Source organism: Chrysemys picta, chromosome 2 (genome assembly GCF_011386835.1).
Source record: "Chrysemys picta bellii isolate R12L10 chromosome 2, ASM1138683v2, whole genome shotgun sequence".
Lineage (NCBI taxonomy): Eukaryota > Metazoa > Chordata > Testudines > Emydidae > Chrysemys > Chrysemys picta.
In genome coordinates, this window is record NC_088792.1 from 201,389,835 (window position 1) to 201,411,814 (window position 21,980).

Sequence of the window (21,980 nt, forward strand, 5' to 3'; positions counted from 1 at the left end):
CACAGGAGCCACAGGAAGGAGCGAAGGGAGTATGCCATAGAGCCAGCCTTCCCCTGTCTGCTGCTCATCTAGCCTGCCTCACAGGCATTGGCTCTCCTCCATTCGGAAAAACTAAGGGGAGCATGGAGCTTTTTAATTAGAAAAAGGCACTAGCAGGTTTCTGATCTCTTCATCTTAACTTTTTAGCTGCTCATCCCTCTGTCCATGAAAGAATAAATGAAATACATCTGTGACTGTAATATCCTAGGGTTTTGTTTTGGTTTTTTTTTTTTAACTGCACCAGTAGTTGTTTTCACCAATCTAAAAGTTTAATGTTGCATTTTGAACAGCAATTCTTCTTCTTGACAAAGTTTATATTTATCAGCTGTAAGATAACTTTTTGGAGCCCTCCTTTTGACCTAGTAAATGTTACCAGATAGCTGCCTGCATGGAATTTAAAAAGCAAACTCACAGGTTTTTCTTGGGTTTGTTGTATTCAGCATAGTTTACTTGTAATCCACACTTCTGGGTGTGGTGTTCTGTCCCATCTAGTGGCACCAAGACCATTTAGAGAGAGATGAATGAGTCTGCTCTACAGCCTTAGCTAACAGTAGAGGCTCATGCACTAAGTTCCAGAAGTCCCAGGTTCAATCCCACCTGCCTACGACCGGGGTCTGTCAGTGTTACATACTGATCATCTGATCATAATTTGTGACTTTCTGGCCTTGGTGATGCCACTTGTTAATGTGATGTTCCTGTCAGCTTTTCTTTCCTGATTTTTCTTAAACAGACGGGGCACTGTTTCAGTTATTGGAGATTTTCCTTCTTAAGATTCATCTACCTCACTAAAAGCTTGTCTATGCTTACTGGGGGATCGACAAGCGACAATCGATGCATCAGCAGTCAATTTAGCGGGTCTAGTGAAGACCCGCTAAATCGACTGCAGATCATTCTCCCGTCGACTCCTGTACTCTACCGGGTCAAGAAGAGAAGGGGGAGTCGATGGAAGAGTGTAGTGTGGACCCCACAGTAAGTAGATCTAAGCTACATCGATTTGAGTTATGCTATTCACGTAACTCAAATTGCGTAGTGTAGGTCAAATTTCCACTGTAGTGTAGACAAGGCCTCACAGTCTCCGAGACTGAGAGGCTGAGTTGCTTGCTTGTTTTCAGAGTGAGTCACTGGTTTGATTTGTAAACCCTAAGAGTATAGGAGGTAACTCTGCAAACCTCCTTTGTTAAAAGCATTTATGTCAGAACTCAACAGTATTCACAAACATTCTTCCAGCCCAGTATTCTTTTCTTACGCTCCAATGATATACTGCAGCTTGTTTGTATGAGATAATTTAGGCTGTAGGTTTTAGGTGTGGGCAGTCTACAATGGTATTGATTCAGAGAAGCAGGACTCTTTAGCCACCCATTAACTGAAAAGTGTTATTCAAAGCCCATTTCACTCACATTCATCTCCCAGAACTTGTTAGTGCTTGACTGCTATGATGAGAACATACTTATGTAATGAATGAGGTTTCTTTAAACACAGAGGGAAGGAGAAGTGCACCAGGATTAGAGATTAGAGAACAGGGTTGTGGAGATTAGTGATTAGATTAATTGCTCTTTAGTGGGTCACTTGTTCACCAGGGTCACGCCTCATTCCTTTGGAGACCAGAGGATGCTAAGTGCTTGAATCCTAATTTCTCGCTGATATGAAGTACATACTTGTATTAATTTGTCTTGTAAATCCCTGCTAGGCCTTCAGTGCCAGAAGTAATTATTAAGGAAAAGGCAGATTACAACAGAGTCACCTAGCTTTCTAGTCCTGTTTTTAATAATATAATTAAATATATTAAGCATGTATTGTATATTCCAGTTTGTAGCAAAAGATTAACTTGGAAAAACCTATTTACACAAGGCTTGCCTAGTTTCAATATTTTTTGCAGGTGTGTTGCTGGAAGATTAGTGATTTAATGATAGAATTTACTTGTGGTACGATATGGGGGGGGGGGTGGTTGAGAGTGAGAGAGGCTGCCTCTGGAGAATTCTAATTCTTCCAATTTTGCTTACTTCCAGGAGGAGTCTATGCACAAATCAGCAAGCAGCAGCAGTGTCTCTCCTTCCCAAATGGAAGACTCCTTTCAAGAGACCACCTCTGGTAGAAAGAGTAAGTGGTCCGTGTGTAGGGAACAGAGTAGTTGTTTTGCTTTCCCACCTTCTAGCATTTTCTGTCTCACGAATTTTGCATGAGCATTTTTTGCTAATTAGTCAGAGCAGATCAGTGTTCATGGGTAAGTATGTAGGGCTCACCCCTAGAAAAGAGACCTGCTCAATAGGTTAACATTGATTAAATATCCTCTTGACTGACATGAAGGCGTAGACCGATTGGATACTGTACAGATATAAGTTACAAGGCTGCATAGTTCTCAAGACAAGAAAAACAAATACACGTATTTTAAATGAAGGAAAATATTGTTAAATGGGGAAAATAGTCTTTTCCTAGAATTGAATTTGAGGCCTCCACTAAGACAATGCAATGGAATTAACTCATTTACTTTACTAGAATAATTGATCACCAGTAAATCACTGTGACCCTTCTTTCCTTTTTAAAATACTAAAAATATTTATTCAGAAGCATACATACTGTGATGTGCCTTTAAAAAAAAAACTGTTCAGAATACAGAGTTGCATATGTTCTGTGACTGAGGCTAGGTCTACATTCAAAAGTTAAGTCGACTCAGCTACGTCGCTCAGAGGTGTGAAAAATCCACACCTCTGAGCGATGTAATTAAGCCAACCTAACACCCACTATATAGACAGAGCTAGGTCAATGGAAGAATTCTGTCAACCTAGCTGCTGCCTTTCGGGGATGTGACCAGGTCCCCAGGATCCAACCTGGACTCTGGGACCACTGAGCTCTCTGTCCCACCAACCTGGGCTGGCTCAGTTCAAAGTCTGTCCTCCAGATGTTCTTCCGGGTGTTGAGTTGGGGAGGGAGAGAGGCCAAGTGATGATGTCACTTTCCCTCGTTTATATTTTCTTCAAGCTTGCTGGGAAGATCTCTGCTGTGACGTGGGGATCAGGCACTCCCCATTGCATACGTGCTCTCTCTGAGAAGTCTCTGGGTTAGTGGATTCTTTCCTGGATGAATGTTGATGAGCCACTGGCTGGTCCTTTGCTGCAATTGAAAGATTGACTGTGAGCGTCTGCCAACCTCACAACATATTTCGGTAACACACACATAGCAAAACTTCATGGCTTTTACATACGATGATAGCACATACAATCCAATAGGATATTAATGTTCAACTGATCAAGATTTTTAAAATGATATCTCACAAGGCATACTTTCTCAAAATATATCATAATCCTATCATAGTGATGAATATGGGAGTTGCAGGGTGCTGCTTTGAGATACAGAGTGTCACAGAGAGGTAGATTAACTAGACGACAGGAGCGCCATTCTCGTCGCTGTAGTGAGGGTCTACACTGAACCGCTACAGCTGCTGTAGCATTTCAAGTGTAAACAAGCACTTGTATTCATTTTAATTTTAAAGGGGATATTAGTCGAACTACAAAAGAAACATTTCCTTTTATAATTATAAACTGAAAAAAAATTGCTTTGTAGTGTAGATTTTTTGCAAATAATGAGCAAAAGAAAAAACTAAGTGAATATGCATTTTAGAGTTTTATTTGGTATTATCAAAATAGACTTTATCTGAAAATAATACATTTATAAGACTAAAGGACAAATTCTGTTCTCACTCTGGTCTTAATGTAGACTTCAGCTGAGTTATTCTGGCTTTATACTGGCATAACTAAGAGTAAGATTTGGCCTTGCCTTTCCATATTATTACAGGAAAAGAGGAGACAGATAGAAGCTCCCCAGTTAGTGTATGCATACTGTGCAGTTCCTTTAGGAATAAGATACAGTTAGTTTAGTCATTGCAAAGGCATAAACTGTCTTTAACCATTTCAGCTGTACAGCAGTATATGCTGCAGTTGCTGTTCTCTATCAAGTAGTTGATTTAGATCTTTGAATTATTGTTAGAGCTTTAACATTATTCTGATGAACAATGAAACCTGTCGTCCTCAACCACACGAGGGATTGGCAAAAATTGGTTGCTTAACACGGATGATCTTCTAATACTGTTGAATCAGACTTTTTCTCAGCACATGTGGGATACATGTTGGCGGCCCCTTAAAGGATCACTGTCAAATCACAATTGGCTCTAAATGTAGATTTTTTTAAAAAGAAAATTTTATATAATTTAAGACAAATAGAAATGTGTCCTGGAACTTTTTATAAAATTCCACTGAGAATAGTTGGTTGTAAATACATTAAAAATCCCTAGTGTTTTCAATAAACAAAGTGCTGCCAATGCAACAAGTAAAACAACAAAATAGAGAAATATATTTTTCTCTGTCATCTCTTTCAATTATGGTTATCTTAGATGTTACTCTGTAACAATATTTAGTTAAAATAGATTGACATTAGCATGATTTTTAATTTGACAGTGTGTGTCTAAATATTTTCATGTTGCCAAAACACACAGGTTTCTCTGAAATTGTTTCTGTATTATTATTAGCATTTTTTTTCATACGCTCTCTCTATGAAAACAGTGGCAAAGTAAGTTGAGTGCATCCTTCAGTGCCCTTTGATTTTAAAATTTATATTCAACAAGAGCAGAATTTGAGTGAATACCTGCAAACTGCACCTTCAGAAACCTGAATTATGCACAAAGATTGGCATTTGCACGTTAGTAGTGTAATTGCATACCCACGAGTGTTTTTTTTATAGGAGTGAAACTGTGTAGGTGCCTTTGCATTTTTGTGGGAACATGCAGTTCATCAGTTGGTTTTGAAAATATGACCCATTTAAAGACTATATGAAGATATTCTATCTTGTGTTACTTTGGAAATTAACAATACATTTTCCACCAAAACTGTGGCTGTTCCCAGTGATAATCCAATGAGCATTCAATAACATTGTTTAACTTCTGCTGGTTGAATCTTTAGTGCCTCCGAAGTTTTTGCCAATATCCTCCACACCACAGCCAGAGAGGCGGCAACCACCACAGAGGCGACACTCCATTGAAAAAGAAACGCCGACTAACGTGAGGCAGTTCCTACCACCTTCAAAACAGAGCTCCCGGTCACTTGTAAGTATCATGAGCATTGGCTATAGTGTGAGGAGGTTCAATAACTCCAGAGTGGTGATAAGATAGAAGCTTTCTAAGAGTTTAAACAACATTAAAACTTAGTTACATTGTGATTAGAGCTGCATGTAAAACAAAATCCCAAATTCAAACCAGTCCTGAATTTTTGGGGGAGTTTGGATCAAGATTAAATTTTCTGCCTCTGATGTTGTATTGAACCAAAACCCCAGATTCAGATGTCCCAGAACTTTGGAGAAATATGGATCCTGATCTGAACTTGGTGACTCAGTCCCATCTCTAGTTTTTATTTCAGCCTGTTTCAGAAAATAATATAGCTTCTAAATAACAGATTAGGAGTTGCCTCCTTTCAAATGGAAAAGCAGCTAATCTATTTTCTCTTTGTTATTGGAGTATTTGAATTCACAACTGAAGGAATGAATGTCTTTCTCTTCCTCCCTTGTAAAGAGCTAGTTTGGTTAAAGTCATAATGTGAGAGAAAAATCTTTGAAGAGTCCAACTCTTGGTGTGACCACATTGCATTGTTGAGGTCACTGAGGCATAAACTGTTTTGCTCCTTGAAAAGAACGTACAGTACATTTGATCAATTAGCTTTAATTGAGAACTGTTTTCCAACAGCGCCTAAGTGGCAAAGGGGACGGAATGTTGGCTCTTTTGTGCTGGCACAGTGTACTTTGCAAGTTCATGTGAGAAACCTGGGTTCAATTCCTGGTCTCTTGTTTTCCCTAGCAGCAGGGGCTCCAAGTGTCCCTTTGAGGTATCTATGTGTAGAGAGATTGATAGGAGCCTTCAGTGGAAGGAATACTCACCAGTCCTCCCCTTGACAGTGGCACTGATGAGCTTTGAAGTCCTATTTATTTTTCTTTGGCCAAAGAGATGGTGGCTGTGGGGCAAGTCCTTCAGAGTGATGAGGTTGAAGTGTAATAACACAATAGTCTTCAGGGATACGGAGGATATTTTCCCCACTTCTCCACAAGAAAAAAATTAACTTTGTATCACATGCTTCTAGCTTGAATACAGCTTGTGATCCTGGGTGAATGGCATTCAGTACTCTTAGCTCATTTTTCAAGGAACAGTAATGAACCCTGCAGAGTATAGCACAACTAGAATTTTTTCTCCAAGAGTTTGTTTGGAGTGTAACTTTTGGAACCTCTAACACTTAAGAGGAGAGGTCATGGATGAGGGCATGATCAATGTAAAAAGAATTTCATTACCACAATGTACAGCAGTCATTGTATGTGGGACCACAAGATTGTTTTCACATAAGTAGTATCATTTTGAGGTGTTTGCTGTTTTACACTTCCAGTATTTCTAAACAAATTACATCGTGATATTGATCCAGCCAATTTACTGATATCGATCCAGCGCAAAACTTGGAGACTTAAAAAAGCTTAAATATGAGGTCATTGTTTTAAGTAGCTTGATTAAGTTTTTCACGTGATTTATTTCAAATGATCATAAATATATCTTTCCTTCTGTATAAGCTGTTCATTGGTATTTGGCAGCTGTCAAGTGGTGTGTTTGTTCGTTTGTGTGTTTGTGTTTTAAAACCAAGAGAGAAAAATTCTAATTGGCCTACCAAACTGAAACAACAACAAAAATAAGCAGCAGAAACTTCAAGCCAAGCAGCAAGGAAACATCTATTGGATTCCTGCAGGGTCACATAAATGAGGGTTTCAGATCATGTGGGGACAGTTTATTTACTCCAAAGAACACTCTGTAATCCTTCACCCAACTTGTTCAACATGCTTTTTCTGTATGAAGTGAAAAGGAAGAAAATTGATGTTGAAATTATGTTCTTTTAATGCAGTCTGTTTTATGTGCCGCTGTTAAATATATTTTTTAATCTTTGCAACAGTGCCCTCTGGAGGTGGGTAACTGATAAATCACTTGATCTTTTTGTTTTAATTCAATGCAAGGTTTTCAGTACTAGTGTAACCAGTAACCTAACCAGCTCCTGCACCCTGATGTGGAATTCTTCACCACTCATACAAGCTGGCATCTCTTATTTTCTAAACCAAACACTGCATTTGTGATACTGCAGTTCCTTGAGTGGAAGCCTCTAGATAAGTGCAAAAAAATGCTTTACTTTTTATTTGACTGCACACTTCTTCATCCTTTCCTCCAGGATTGATGGAGTTTCAAATTCTTATCTGCTCCAGTGACAGCAATTTCCCTTCAAGGTGAAAGAGCTTGTCGTTAAATAGACATCAGTGCCAAAGTAAAAAGGCCATTGCTACAGTTTCTTAGCAGAATTAGCAGGCAACTGGTCTGTCTCGCATACTAACTAGGATTTTGTGAACAGGCATCTCAGCATACCAATTAGTGCTAAAGTAAGAGGAGTGGGGAGAAACAAACTTGGAAAAATTCCAAACAGAGCCCTTTTTCATGTCAGCATATCAATGGTAAATGAGAAGTTGCAGAAACTGCAACTGGAGAGTTCACTATTTTTCCAGGGTTGGCCTTGTGGTGTACCTACCAAAGTCACCCAACTTGGTACTTAATCAGTAAGATACAGTCAGTGTACTGAGGTGTATGTGTGAAAGCCTTCATGATTTTTCTTATTTTCATGATCCAGAATCCCTGCTAACTATTTCATTCATGTTTAGCGTTCCCTATTCTGCTTCCTATCTATTGTTCAGGTTCCTAGGATAACCAAGTTTTTTCCAAGGACGACTTTCAGACCATTTTTTTCAACCATACAAACAGCTTCTCTGCTCAGCTCTCATCCCTTTGAAGCAGCCCTGTTTGGAGTGGCAAGGGCTATGTATTATCTGTGTGACAGAGCTTTTACCAGCAGGTGGAAACCCCCAAAGGTTTGCCTCTTTATGCTGGCTTTGGAAATTATCTTTACAAGCACATGACTTCTAGGGGGAGCACTTCCTAAGCTGTGGCAAGAATTAACAGCTTAGGCTGGCACACTACTCCTGATTGAGATTGATTTCAATGTTTGTAGAATACTTGTGTGTGCTTAGATCCTTCAATCACCTCATGGGAAAAAGAAATCAGTTGTGAAAGGACAGCAAACTAAAAATGCAACATCATAATATTATCAGTGGGACACGTTTTCCAAATCTTAAATGTACAGCACATGAAGATCCACCAACCTTCACAAGCAAAACCACTGTGATCCTTGGATTGTGTTGAAAAGATTAAGCTGTTTGTTGCTTTAACAGGACATACCGTATCATGGAATAGAATGGCATTTCTAAGCAAAATACTACTTAAAACCCTAACAATGGTTTTAGTCTTCGATGCACTTAAGTATCAGAAGTATCCAGCATGATCAGTAGTTGGCTTGCACCAGGTTAGGCCAACCAGTTGAGAAGAAAATAACTCCCCCAAACCATTTTTTGGAACTGAACAGGAACCAACAATTTTTAAGGTTCTGAAATTTAGTGGGTTTTTCCCCCTCCCATTTCTGGTCCCAACCAGAAAATATTGCAAGACTATCTGTAGTCTAGAGATATCTAACTGAGTACTCCAGACTGAAGATGTCTAGTTAGGCATAGACTTTAGAGTGCCTAACATAATCTGAATTGCATAACTTTTGTATTTCACCCAGCACTTGAATACATTACTTTCTTGCTGTGACGCTTTTGAATGCATGGTAATAACTTGTAATGCAAAGTTTTACAACACATTGGGTATAATAAATACATTAATATGAAACATGTACTGTTTATACATAATCAGCACAAGCTCTTAGGTGAGGCTGTATTGAAAATAATCTACAAAGCACTTATTTCCTATTATGGAGATGTAATTCAGACTACATGTTATTCTTCATATAAAGTCACCACACTTACACTGTAATAGCTCTGATTGAGCCCTTGATATGTTATGACTACATAGTCAAAATGTTAAGCAAATTCTTTACAAGTTCATTAACTTTTTATGTACAGAAAAGTACTTTTAACATGGCTTATTTTTTTCCATTTAAAATAACCACACTAAACTGTCTTTAATTAATATTAATTGATGATTGGATTCAAATCCAGAAAAACAAGTAAATTCAGAAGCCAGGTTCTGTCCTTAACACGCTCCGCTGAGTGTAGGTATTGCAGAGGACTTAGGACATTACACACACTACCATATGCAGCCCCTATGACATGGACAAGGATTAATGATAGGAGTTAAAGCTAAAACTCTAAAATGTTACTGTTTTTGTAAACTTTAGTCAGTGGTTAGTGTAATTTTGATTAGCTTAATTTAAAGACTGAGCTAATGTTGAAATTAAAGATTCGGCATGTACTTATTTTTATTCTGAGAAGGAAAAAAATTAAACATTCTTCAGAAATCGGTATATCACTTAACTTTTGTTTAATGTTGCATTAAAGCTTTGTTGTCCTTGTGTAATTGCTGGAATTAAAACATTAGCATTTAAACAAGTGAACATTTTCCATGTTCCCCCTTTTCCCTGCTGGCTATTCACACAAGTTTTAATGAAAATTAATTTTGCTGGTTGCAAGAACAGATCCACATCATTCTTCTGCTATCTAGTAAACATCTGAAGTACTAGTTCTACAGAAACAAATTTTTATTGATAAAGCATCTTAAGAGATTAAAGAAACATATTAAAGAGGCTAAACTTTAAAAGTTGAAACGTGTATTTATCATGTCATTAAATATGCAACAAATTAGTGTTTAAATCTTCATCATAATGAATATTTTGTTGTCTAAGGGAAGAATTAAATATGATACTTGATTGTATTAAAGGAAAAATATCCCTCCTGTAAGGAAATAGCTTTCTAAAAGACTGAAAACTGTGATTGATCAAAAGCATTTAGTAAATCTCATTTGCCACAAACACCATCCTGACATCTCATTCTGTAGAAAATAAATTTCTCATTGGCATTGCCTGCCCCGCATTCTCTCACCCATTATTCTTCCTCTCCATCCCTCCCAAAGTATTGTGCTGTCATCATAAGGATCTAAAATACAATACTGACAGCTAGCTGCTGGTTACGTGGAAGTTTGCTGCTAATGAAATGACATATTTTGTATGTTCATGGAGTTTTACACCTCTCAGAGGAAATCACATTTGGTTTTGATAGAGTTTGGTTTTTCCAGAAAACTAAGTGTCACCAGTAAGAACATACCCCAGAGGTTTGGCTTGTCTAAGAAAATCAAAATAAATTCAATTTTAGCTTTTTGTGGGTACCTTAAACAGGGTGAATTTTCTTTATGTTCCTTTTCTAGGTAGATAGGACAATAGTTCTTTAAAATATAGTGGTTCCTAAATGCTAATGTTTGCCAGGTCTGCAACAGAGATCAAAATATTTTCTCTCTAATTGAAAGTCAGAACAGAATTTTAAGACTATCTATCTAAATTGAGCACTCTGATTTATCAATTAGATTTCCAAGCTATCCGTAGAGTGCTGTCATCAGTTTCTTTGTGTACAGAGGAGATTTCCTTTATTTATTCAGAGAACATTAAATTTCTGTGTCACTTCGGCACCATAGCCCCTCTGGGCTAAGTGAACAGGTGCACTAAGCAAAAAGTGATGGGAATTCCCAGGGCAGTTCTGTCTTTCTGTTAGAACCATACAATCAACCTCAGGGCTGGATTACAGATGGGAACGAGGCTTTTTATTCTGTGGTACCGAAGTTAGAGGCCATATGCTCAGGGTTGCTATTCTCTTAAATGCACTAGCACAGAGTGTATGGAAGTTTCACAGATGGGCAGTAGTTCCATCATTAGTAGCCTGGGTGTAATTCCCTGCTAGTAAGAACACAACAATGGATTAACTGTTTTGCTCAAACTTTATATTTTAAGATTACTTTAATAAAGTTTAAATTGACATTATCATCATCTTGGAGGGAAGGTGTATTAACTGCATATAATACATTTTCTATTCCTTTGGTCTAGATTTTGTTCACAGGCTCTAATTATAACCATGATTACCAATATGTGGTACCATTGAATAAAAATTCTTTTGGAGGTGGCTACTAACCGCTTTCTGCAGCTACTCTGGGCACCACAAAGTCTCAGAGAAGCTGCTTGTCTTTAAGCAACATACTATCAAAGGGAACAGTGCCAAGAAATATCTTTTACACCTATGTATCAAATCATTTTGTGTCCTTTCAAATTATAAAATTGAATTGTAATTGGCTAAAACAAATATTCATAATAAATAAAATAAAATCAATGGAAACAGGTGTCAGATGATGTAAGTGCTCATAGAAAAAATTGCACATAATCAGTCTCTTAGTTCGTTTGAAACTCATGTGATGCCCATGGATCAGCCAGTGCTATTCTGTTTTTGGGTTGTGAAATCTTTTCTTTGAAGTTACTAACTAGGTGGCTGGCTTTCTAGGCTGAAATCTTGAAAAGATGATGGGTTACATAGTAATGTAGATTTTTGGCTTCCAGGAGGAATTTTGTTACCCAGTGGAATGTCTGGCTCTGACAGTGGAGGAAGTCATGCACATTCGTCAGGTGCTGGTGAAAGCAGAGCTGGAAAAGTACCAGCAGTATAAAGATGTCTACACTGCCCTCAAAAAAGGAAAGGTATGCTTGTTTCAGCTGATCCACTGAGAGCTGTTAGGGAGGGAGGTGAATCACACAGATTCCAGTCAGTGAAAGAATAGGAGTTGGAACCAGAATTCAGGTCCCAGATTTTCATTAGTAATTGACCAGTCTGACTTTCAATTTATATTGGAGAAACTAAACTAAACTTTCCCTACATGAAGTAACATATGGGCCAGTTTCCTTGGTTTATATATGGAAACGTCAAAAATTTGTATTGGTAGTTGTTGTGCGCGGTCTCTCTCTCACACTTTTTTTACCTTAAGTTTAATAAAACATCCTTCCCCCATCATTCCCCTAGACCAGTGGTTCCCAAACTTGTTCTGCCGCTTGTGCAGGGAAAGCCCCTAGTGGGCCGGGCCAGTTTGTGTACCTGCTGCGTCCACAGGTTCGGCCAAATGCAGCTCCCAGTAGCCGTGGTTCGCTGCTCCAGGCCAATGGAAGCTGCTGGAAGCGGCGGCTCAGCCGAACCTGCGGATGCGGCAGGTACATAAACCGGCCTGGCCCACTAGGGGCTTTCCCTGCACAAGCGGTGGAACAAGTTTGGGAACCACTGCCCTAGACACACACACACATACACAGCCATGCTACTTCATATTTTTTTCTGGAGAGACCAGAGCTACAGGTAAAATAGGATATAATAAAAGTTTTACAATATAAAGTATCTTTTTTTTTAATTCCCATTTAAATCAATGGAAGCTGTCACAACCAAGTCCAGTTCCCTTGTCTGAATGGACACCAGTCTGTTGTGAGTGGACCCAGCTGCTGATTCCCACATGCTTCTAAGTGCCTTGGGTCTGGATAGTGTCTGATCACTGTTCCTAGCCCTGGGTTTCTCATGCATGCTCCCAAGTGCAAGACCCTATATCTGCTACCCTTCTTGGGAATTGGGACCCCATTTGGACCTAGAACCAGTGACGCAGCCTTACCAAGTTCCAATTGTTACATATGTTCCACCTCTCTGTGGGTGCTTTGAGCTTCCTGATTTGCCCCTTCAGGGACAACATGGCAGGCAAACAAGGAACAAAGGCTTAGCAAAGGAATTTCTTAACCACAGACACTTTACTCTTAACAAAGCACATGAGCGAGTTACAGATGTTTGAAAAAACAAAATCCTGAATAAAGTCCCCAGTGTTATCTCACCCCTCCTGTGAATACAGGGTTTGGTCAGCATCCCTAGGCCAAGCAGCTGGTCCTGCCTTCTCTGTCCTTAACGTATTGTCCTGGCATGTAGCAGTAGACAGTTCCTTCACATAGAGTATTCCCACTTAAATAACCCCTTTGGTTAGGTCCTACAGTCCCTTCCCTGCATCCCACCCCCACCATGTCTCAGCTTCTGTGCAGATAATCTTTCTTCTTATGGTTGGGCTGGCAGTAGAAAGACAAACAGCACTGCTGGCTTTGGATTGCTCTGTGCCAACTTATCAGATATAGTCATTCAACTAGGTCTGGAGCCCCCACCCACTAAAATGGGTGCTCTAATCCACATTGGAGATTGCAATACAACATGAGGGTCGCACTCCAAAATGAAGATTACAGTTTAAAGTGGAGCTCTGGAAACAAAATGGTACCCACAAAACAAGACAGGGTTCACAACTTGACCCAGAGCCCCCAGTCTGTCACAGAAACTTTCCCTGTATAAAGACTGTGGAACCAAGGCCCTTGTATATGAAAGAGACAATGAGAGATGTCAACAAGTTCTTCTAATTCATTTAGAATAAAGTGGGTGAGGAATTTTTTTCCCCTCTTTGCCTGGCTGAATTGTATGTTCTGAGTTTTAAAGCAAGTGGGATTATTTTAAGGCTCCATTGTCCTCCAAAGGTAAACAGGATGCATTAATCTCACACTCTTATTTTTTGAGCCTTAGGCATGACATTCAGAGGCTCATGAGTAACAAGCTAAAAGGAATTTAAAGCTTCTGGGAAATCATGCATCATGTGACTCAGGGGGATTTAATATGAGAGCACCCATCTGCCAGTGTATTTTTCTTCCATAGATTACAGATCACTAAAAAAAAATTACAGTGTCTCCTTTTCCTCCCCTGGGCTCCTGCACATTAAACTCATCAAATAAATCTATCCCAACTTCAGTCTGTGCATCTTCACCAAAGGCCAAGTTAGAAGCATGCAATTTTATTTCCAGGACTGTACTGCTAACATTGCAGTCTCTTCTGTTTTAAATTTCTTTAGCTCTGTTTCTGTTGTCGAACAAGGAGGTTTTCTTTCTTCACCTGGTCCTACACCTGTCAGTTTTGTAAGAGGTGAGTTTTTGCTCAGAGTGAAATAATACTAGGATTCATACCTCACTGGTTTCTATTTTAATTCACAGTGTTATTTGGTTTTGTTTTTGAAATGTAGTTATGGTCAGAAAAATGACTAAAAATGGCTCTTCCTTACTCAACATACCTGCTCCCTTAATATATTCAGAGTCAGAGCGGCTCAGGTTTTAGAGTAAAACCGTAACAGTGCTCCTCTGTTAGCCCAGCAGAGCCCATATGGGTATGAGGCAATGAGATAGATTCTACAGAATCCTCTGGGGTGACATGTGAACCCAAAAGAACAAAGAGAATTTCAGATTCCATTTGAGTTGGTAGTATTGGCAGTTGGGGAAAAAATGTTTACCTGTAAACTAAGCAAACGTTAAGGTGATAGTCAATAAGGCAGTAAATATGGAACTCCACACTGTCTTACTTAAATAACATTTCTTTCCACTGAATGATTCAGACTTTTACTTTTCTACACAGGCCTGTATGTTCACAGTGTTGCAAAAAGGTAAGTTCAGGAACCTACCATTTGTTCCTTTCAGAAAGGCTGTCTTTTTGGTAACGATACTTCAGGCTGTCATTCTCCTGCTCTTGTAACAGATGCGGTTGCCATCAAAGCCATACTCCACCCTTCCTATCTTCTCTCTGGGACCTTCTGCTTTGCAGAGAGGAGACAGTTTTATGAGACCAGAAAAACCCTCCACCAGTCACCACCGGCCGCTTAGGAGCATGTCCAGGTGAGAGACATTCCTAGTTCATCTGTGCTTCTGGTAGCAGCTCTTCATAAGATCTTCTCAGTCTCTTAGTTGCTAATGAGACATAATATACTAGGCTCTGTTTTTGTAGTTTGTTTAAATTTTCCAATGTTTGTCATATCTTTTTAGAAACCCAAAGATATAAATGTCTTTCCTTACCAATTTCATTTTTCCATTGGATAAAGATGGAGGTTTTTCCTTACATTTCTAGTGGAACAAAACCCATCCTGATTACTTTTCATTTACTACTTAGTAAATATAAACTATATTTACTTAAATAAGACTTGCTGACACGATATTTAAAATGTGCTCTGTCCCCTGTCTATACTATAGCTGACAATGATAGTAATATCAGTACAGCTGATAAATATTCTCACATTTTTTTTCTAGTGTAGATGGATCCTCAGAAGAAAAATCTGTCTGTTCTTGGTAACTGAATAGGGAAATTCTCCCTTATTAGACAGTGACTTACACATGCAGAGGTGAAAGTAAGCTGGTACAGCGTACCGGCAAGAGCCAGTACACCGGACCGGACCAGCTTCCCCAGGCTGGCGATTTAAAGGGCCCAGGGCTCCTTGCAGAGGCCGGAGCCCTGAGCCCTTTAAATCACCTCCTGAGCACTGCTGCCGGAGCCCTGGGGTAACTGCAGCAGTGCTCCATCGGCGATTTAAAGGGCCCGGAGCACCGCTGCAGTCGCGGCGGCCAGAGCCCCGGGCCCTTTAAATTGCCCCTGAGCCCTGGGGCTCCCAGCCGTCTCTGCAGCTGGTAGCTCTGGGGGTGATTTAAAGGGCCTGGTGATTTAAAGGCCCCGCCTCATCTGTTGAGGCCACACCCCCTGCTCAGGATTCTGGCGTACCGGTAAGTCCTTTCAGTTACTTTCACCTCTGTATACATGTCAAACACTTTCTACTCGCTAGCCATAGGTTTGTTTCATTTGGATCAGGTCAGGATGTAGATCCATGGACCCCTCTCTCTGTGTGCAAGTCTGTCTTTAAGACCCACTTCTGCCAGGGTGTCTGACACATGCAAATTAGCGAAATTAAGACATCCATGTAGTCATTCATAAAATTCTCTTTGCCAAATCATGCTTTACACTAGCCTTCACTGAATAACCATGTAAGCTTATTGACGTGTCTTCCCATCTCCATCCTTTTCTTACTGCTTTGTTGCACCCTCATTAAGTTGGGAACAGCAAGACTTGGGACAGGAATAGCGTATTCTTTCTCTTTGGGAGGTGTCTCCATTGGCGTCCAAAGTAGTGCTGAATGTAAGTAATGATAATGAGTAAGGGACGGTTTCTTTGTTTTTAAGGTTGTCCACAAAGTCTAAGTCTGTGGATAAATCAAATGAAGATCTGCAGTTTCCCAAAGAGTTAATGGAGGACTGGAGCACCATGGAGGTGTGTGTGGACTGCAAAAAGTTTATTTCAGAAATCATCAGCTCAAGCCGGCGCAGCCTCTCTCTGGCCAACAAACGAGCCAGGTTAAAAAGGAAAACACAGTCGTTCTACATGGCATCACCAGGCCCCTCTGAATACTGCCCTTCTGAGAGAACTATCAATGAGATCTGAGTCTTGTGCCTTTTTCTTTGCTTTTGTCTTCATCAGGTCAGCATCCGTGAGAAAGATCACTGAAACTGTCCTTCCCTTTGTTTTACTTAACGAGCTTGAATTTGCATTAGATCACAGGGTTTGCTACTCTACAGTTTCCACAGACTCTACATTCATATCTGTAGATAATGATATGTAATAGGCCAGCCAATAACTCATTGGCACTGGAAGGAAACAATAGTTTGAAAATGTTGCCTTTGTGTGTATGTGTGCGCATTGTGCAGATAGAAAGCCTTTACTTGCATTCAGTTTTTTATCATTCCTTGAATTGTTTTCAGGACAAGAGCTGAATTGTATTCCTAAAGGAGAACCAAATCTAACACAGGTGTCAATGTTAGCACAATTGTAAGCAGTAAGTCATATTGGCATTACCAACCTAATAGTGTTCATGTTCTAGTTTATATGGCACATGGAGCCATGTTGTACACCAAAAACCTAGTGTGGGCTGTTGGTCTCATTGTCTCACAGCACAAAACCTAGAAGGTTTTGCTAGTGCTATCAACATTATCTTTCTTTCAACTGTTGTTACTGCTCTGAGATCATGGTTCATTGTGGAACTTGATAATGTCTGTGTTCTAGTGCAAAATATCTGAATAGGTTGTATGCCCAAAAGGGGGGCCATTTTCCCTGAGCTGCTCTACTTCTAAGCCCCGGTGTAATTATAAGTGTCTCCTGTGCAGGTAGGAGTAGTTTATTCCTTATCTTGAATGTATTGTGATTATTATATTTGGTAGTAGTAGTTTTAGCAGTAGATAGAGCTGTACACTCGATGGGGAGGGTGGGAAATGAGAGGCTTCTAAATTTAACTGAATTCTGTAAAGTATGTAACATGGTTACCCAGAGAGGAAGTATGGGTAATATGTATATTTGTATTATAGTGGAACACACAAGCACTGCTATAATTAAAAGTTCGGGAGCATATCCATTATAAATCCCATTTTTCAGGGGTTTATAAATTGGCTGTAAAATGTAGGATCCTGATGAAATTTGAGACAACAGAGTCTCAGATTAGGAGCACCTTGTTTTGCTTTTTAACAAACTTATGGAGAAAAAAGTCTAGCTGTTAAAAGTTTCAATAATGTTACAATGTTAACAAACATCACATGCTTTTTGCTCTTTTGTTAGATTCAAATGTTTTGTTTTTAAAGCAGTTAAAACATAATTAGAGTTTAGTCCATAATATGGAGATAGGTCATTTTGGTATTTAAAAATAAGTTAACACAACCAAGTTACTAATACTTGAAAATCAACGACTGTGCATACACAGTAACTTTTTCATAACATTTTTCATACCCAGATCGATATTTAATATCAATACAGTGCTGTATTATATACTATCATAGTAGGAAAGATTCAGATCTATTTATTAACATTTCAGTACTAGAGATTGATGAGAGATACCTCAGAACTGCTCCAAAGGACAGGGTTTTTGTAATACAATTAAGGTTGATCTGTTTTCAAACTCTAAATACATATTTACAAAATAGAATCTCTTGAACCAAATATTATGCATTTTAAAAAGTCACTAGGCGCCAAATCCTAGACTTGATGCAGAGGAACTGGGTTGATGATCGGAGTCTGGCTCCCACATTCCATTGAGTAACATTAGAGCCACTCTGCAACTGCTACTGCACCAGCCCTGCAGTGTGGAAAGGCAATAGCCACCCACTGACACCGCCTTCACAGGCTTCCCGAATCCTATCCCTGCCACCCAAATGTGCAGGATTTCCCCCTTCAAGGCATATTTGCGAGTTAAGCTGTAATAGCTCCATAGCAGCTAGTCTAGTATTAGGTAAGTGTGTGTTTGGGCTGTTCTGAAAAGCCTGTACAAAGGGCTCTTTATACCCATCCTGGGACACGCCCATCCTCATTTTCCTTTAATCGTATTTACATAAACACACAGTTTGCACACACGGCGAGTATTGGGTAATAACGTTAAGGGTTTGCCTGAACTGATGACCACAGGAAGTTCAGAGTTATAGGTGAGTCCCCATTCTTAACCCTTTCCTTTCTGCAGAGGGCCATGCAGCTGTTACACCCTCTGTCTGGGGACCTCAGGATGATGGGTCTTTCATATAAATTACAATATCTTGATGAGTTAAGGACCTACGATAGCGGGGGTAGCACTGTGCAATTTATGTGAAATGGGTAATGAAAGATCCCCCGTTAGTCATATGATAGCCCCTCAATCAGGTTGCACTTTTTTGCCACTTATATTTCTGTGCCAAAATTAATCCCTGCAGCCCACCCACCCACCTCTTTCCGTTGCTGTATTGCATAGTATTCACACGATGGCCAACTCCCAGGAAAGCACATAGGGCTTTTATTTTAACCCCCCATTATTCTGTTTGTAATTTTTCTTGGGAAACATCCCCTTCTACACCCCATACGTCTATGTACTGCTCCTTTCCATGGCCCGTTGGAAAAAGCTGCAGGAGCAGGAAACGTGTTCCTTAATGTCTCTGAGGCTCTCAGGGGTGCAGAGGATCCGGCATGTTTTTCTTTCTGTTGGGAGGGGTTTGTGGTAGAAGCCATGGCCTCATAATGCCTCCCATCCAGTATATGGGCAGTGAAGTCAGACTCCAGCCCTGCAGATCCTGGGCCATCCATGAAGGCCTACCCCTCAGTGCAACATCCTTGCTCCCTGCAGCATAGCTCCCTTGGTGAGGTCTTCTCTCCCATATCAGTGCATCCTCATAGATGTTGTAGAGGAGAGCTGACGCTGCTTCTAGCATCATTACTAAAGTGTGTTGTTTGTATTACTGTGACACCTAGGAGCCCTAGTCACACACCATGACCCTGTTGTGCTAGGCACTGTACAAACACAGAACAAAAAATGGTCCTGTGAACTACTGAATGGCCGTCAACTTAGAGTCCACGAGTGTGTGAGGGCAGCAGGGTGCAAAGGCTGGCTGTTTCCAGTTCTATCCCGTCTGCCTGACTCAGCCCCTCCAGGGCTGTGCGATGGTAGCACAGAGGCACCTGGAGAGGGGAATCCTGCCGTAGAGCTGCCATTCTCCAGGGGGGTTTTCCACACTGGTTGCTTCCATCTTTATTAGGGAAAATAGGCCCTTGTACAATGTGCTGGCAGAGGAAACAAAGTCAAGCAAAGGCGGAAGAAGCACCGTCCACTCTTTGCCCGGATCAGTATGGAGTGGACTATTTTGAGCTTTCCACCTCACCCTTCGTGCTAGTGTCACAAACCCATTCCAAGTGTCAAGGACCAGTCCACTTTACCTGCGTACCTTATGAAGCTGCCCACAATGTCCTATTTATGGCTTACAGTTCATATCCGTGTCAGAATAGAAAAACAAAAGCTTGTAAATATCTGTAATATATTTATTAATATTTAGAAAGCTGCCATGCATTGAGCAATGGGAATTGACTTTCCCATGAAGATTTAAAAAGAAAGTGAGTCTTATTTATATGTATATTGATTATATTATTAGATTTAAAGTTGAGCCTCTCTCCATAGACATTTTAAAATGAATTTCTGTTGAAAAGAATGTGGGACTAGCACAGTGAGCTCATTTAAATGAGTGTTTAAAATCTTTTTTTTTTTTTTTTCTAACTGTGTTTAATAAAACTAGGACTTGTATAAGTGCATCAGAGGAGACCCAACGGGGGTTTAAACAACTGTCGTTGGCAATGCAATGGTCTTGTATTTTATACATGAAAACAGTTCTTGAGAATTCAAAGCCAGCTCAGCCTTGCTAACAGCTGCAATGAAGGTAGCAAACAGGCCTTTGTGGCGGCTCTTATGTGTATAAAACAAATTCTTTCAACATTCATGGTGACAATATTGCTTATGGGGTTTTTTCATTAAGTCCTTTATTGAAGGAAAAAAAAAACTGGAGACAATAAAATTCCTTTGGAGCATAGCCTTTGTGTGTATTAATTATTCACGTGTAAACTATTGTAAAGAAAAATTTTTTACTGCTTTTTAGAATTTTGCCAACGTCAAATGGTTGTATCTTTTGGCAAAGGCAGTGTTGATGAGTAAGATTTTAGCACTTACTGGGCTACACGAAAAAAGGAAACAGGTCAAAATAGTCTTTAGAATAGCAATATAACTGCATATGTGACCCACTGGACTCTAAGCATTAAAGTATGTTTTGCATTAAAATACTGCTTCTGCTAAGCAGTAGAAAAGTACAGTATGACCAATTCCTACCAAAACCTTCCATATCACAAGCTGAAGAGCTGTATATAATTTTAACTCTTCCTATATGCATCAATTGCACTGAACTGTTTACAGAATCTAAATAACTACACGCAACCTCTCTTTTTTTGAGCCTGTAGTTGATGTGCATTGTGGGAGAGGTACTAGGAGTCTTTCAAAGACCAAAATGGAAGGCTATCAAGAAAAAAATAATAAAATAAAATACACATACATCATCATTTATTTTCCAAAAACCAGTCTGTTCTCTGATTCTCTCTTCTAGGATTGGCTGCATGTTTTATAGGTAGAGAGGGTGGGGGAAGATCCAACTTTAGACAGGTATGAAGGTAGCAATCATGCTAAACTTCATCCAGAAGTTCTGTGCAGCTTTTAGGAATGTCTTTATTATTTTAATTGTATTTGTGAAAGTGACATCGCACAGTGGGTATCAGAAAGGTGCTGTAACTGCGTGTTCTGGTGCGACAGCATCCCTCTTATCTTAGCATTAAATTCTAAATCATTTCCATGTAGAAGGCTGAAAGCTGGTTTTATTTTTATTTTTTCTTTGATATGTAACAAAGTTAAAACTGAGCTGCTGAATTGTTAATATTAATCACAGGCATGTAGTCCATTCTCTTGTTTTCCTCTGACGTCACTAATACGCTTTTGCTCTTCCTTAATATTTAACAAAAAATATCCTAATACGAAAACAGCTAGATTAGGTCATTGGATCACTCGACTGAAAAAGCCAAACAGCCATAGATCCTGCATTATTTCTTCAAAACACAAACCAGTCAGGCCCTATTACAGCCTGAGCCCATTCACCTGAACTTGGGAGGAGTAAGGAAGTTAAATTTTTCCTTCAGTATTTGTACTGGTGATGAGCTGATGCTGTTAGAACTCCTGCCATCCCTATGGCAACTTTGAGGGCCAGATTAACCCAGTTTTGCAGCCTTCCAGTCCTGGGCCAGCCACCAGCATTACATTTTATATTCATTAGCCTATGTCTCCCAAGATGCCATTCCAGAACAGGGTTTACCAAGACTTAGACACATCCTGGCCCCATCCTCGGTCTTTCCCCCAGATGTGCCCCTATTCTGGGTGGTGGGAGGAGGATGTAGGAGCCTCGCTGCCAGTCTCCTGCCATCAGAGGATTCCTCTAGAAAGAGGGAATCTTCTGTTGGCTAGTTGAGTTCTAGAGTAGCACAAAGCACCCTGAACAGGCCAGAGAATCTGGCCCATGGTTCTAAAATGCCTTTTATAAAACTAGGGATTTAAAAGAAGAAGAATCTCCAGGTGCTGTAAGAACTGCACTTTTTAAGCTCACTGTCTTTTTCTCTCTGCAACTTAAAGAATTATTAGCAATTTCTCCTGTGAGTGACTCCCAACCCGTTTTCAAACTTTCCATTATGTAGGCAGGTAAAATGAATGCTGCCAGGGCCTTGTGTATACTGATAATTGTCACAAATTTTCCCACCATTGGGCTAGCATTAGTCTAGAGCCGCTGGCATTT

The 21,980-nt window shown here is 39.8% G+C and overlaps 1 protein-coding gene across 10 annotated transcripts in view; it reads left to right on the forward strand.

The window, feature by feature from the left end:
- SPIRE1 (spire type actin nucleation factor 1) overlaps positions 1-20,186 on the forward strand; it is a 172,077-nt gene extending 151,891 nt beyond the window's left edge. For 7 of the 10 annotated variants that reach the window (XM_065585230.1, XM_042843128.2, XM_042843130.2 and 4 more), the window contains 8 exons: positions 2,046-2,136; positions 4,989-5,131; positions 7,789-7,962; positions 11,523-11,660; positions 13,868-13,938; positions 14,422-14,449; positions 14,542-14,678; positions 16,008-20,186. In XM_065585230.1, coding sequence (XP_065441302.1) covers positions 2,046-2,136; positions 4,989-5,131; positions 7,789-7,962; positions 11,523-11,660; positions 13,868-13,938; positions 14,422-14,449; positions 14,542-14,678; positions 16,008-16,266 — 1,041 coding nt within the window. In that variant the 3' untranslated portion in view covers positions 16,267-20,186. The remainder of the gene's footprint in view (positions 1-2,045; positions 2,137-4,988; positions 5,132-7,788; positions 7,963-11,522; positions 11,661-13,867; positions 13,939-14,421; positions 14,450-14,541; positions 14,679-16,007) is intronic. The other 3 variants (XM_008164398.4, XM_008164399.4, XR_006172795.2) reach the window with 2 other exon arrangements.
- Positions 20,187-21,980: the final 1,794 nt, after the last annotated feature.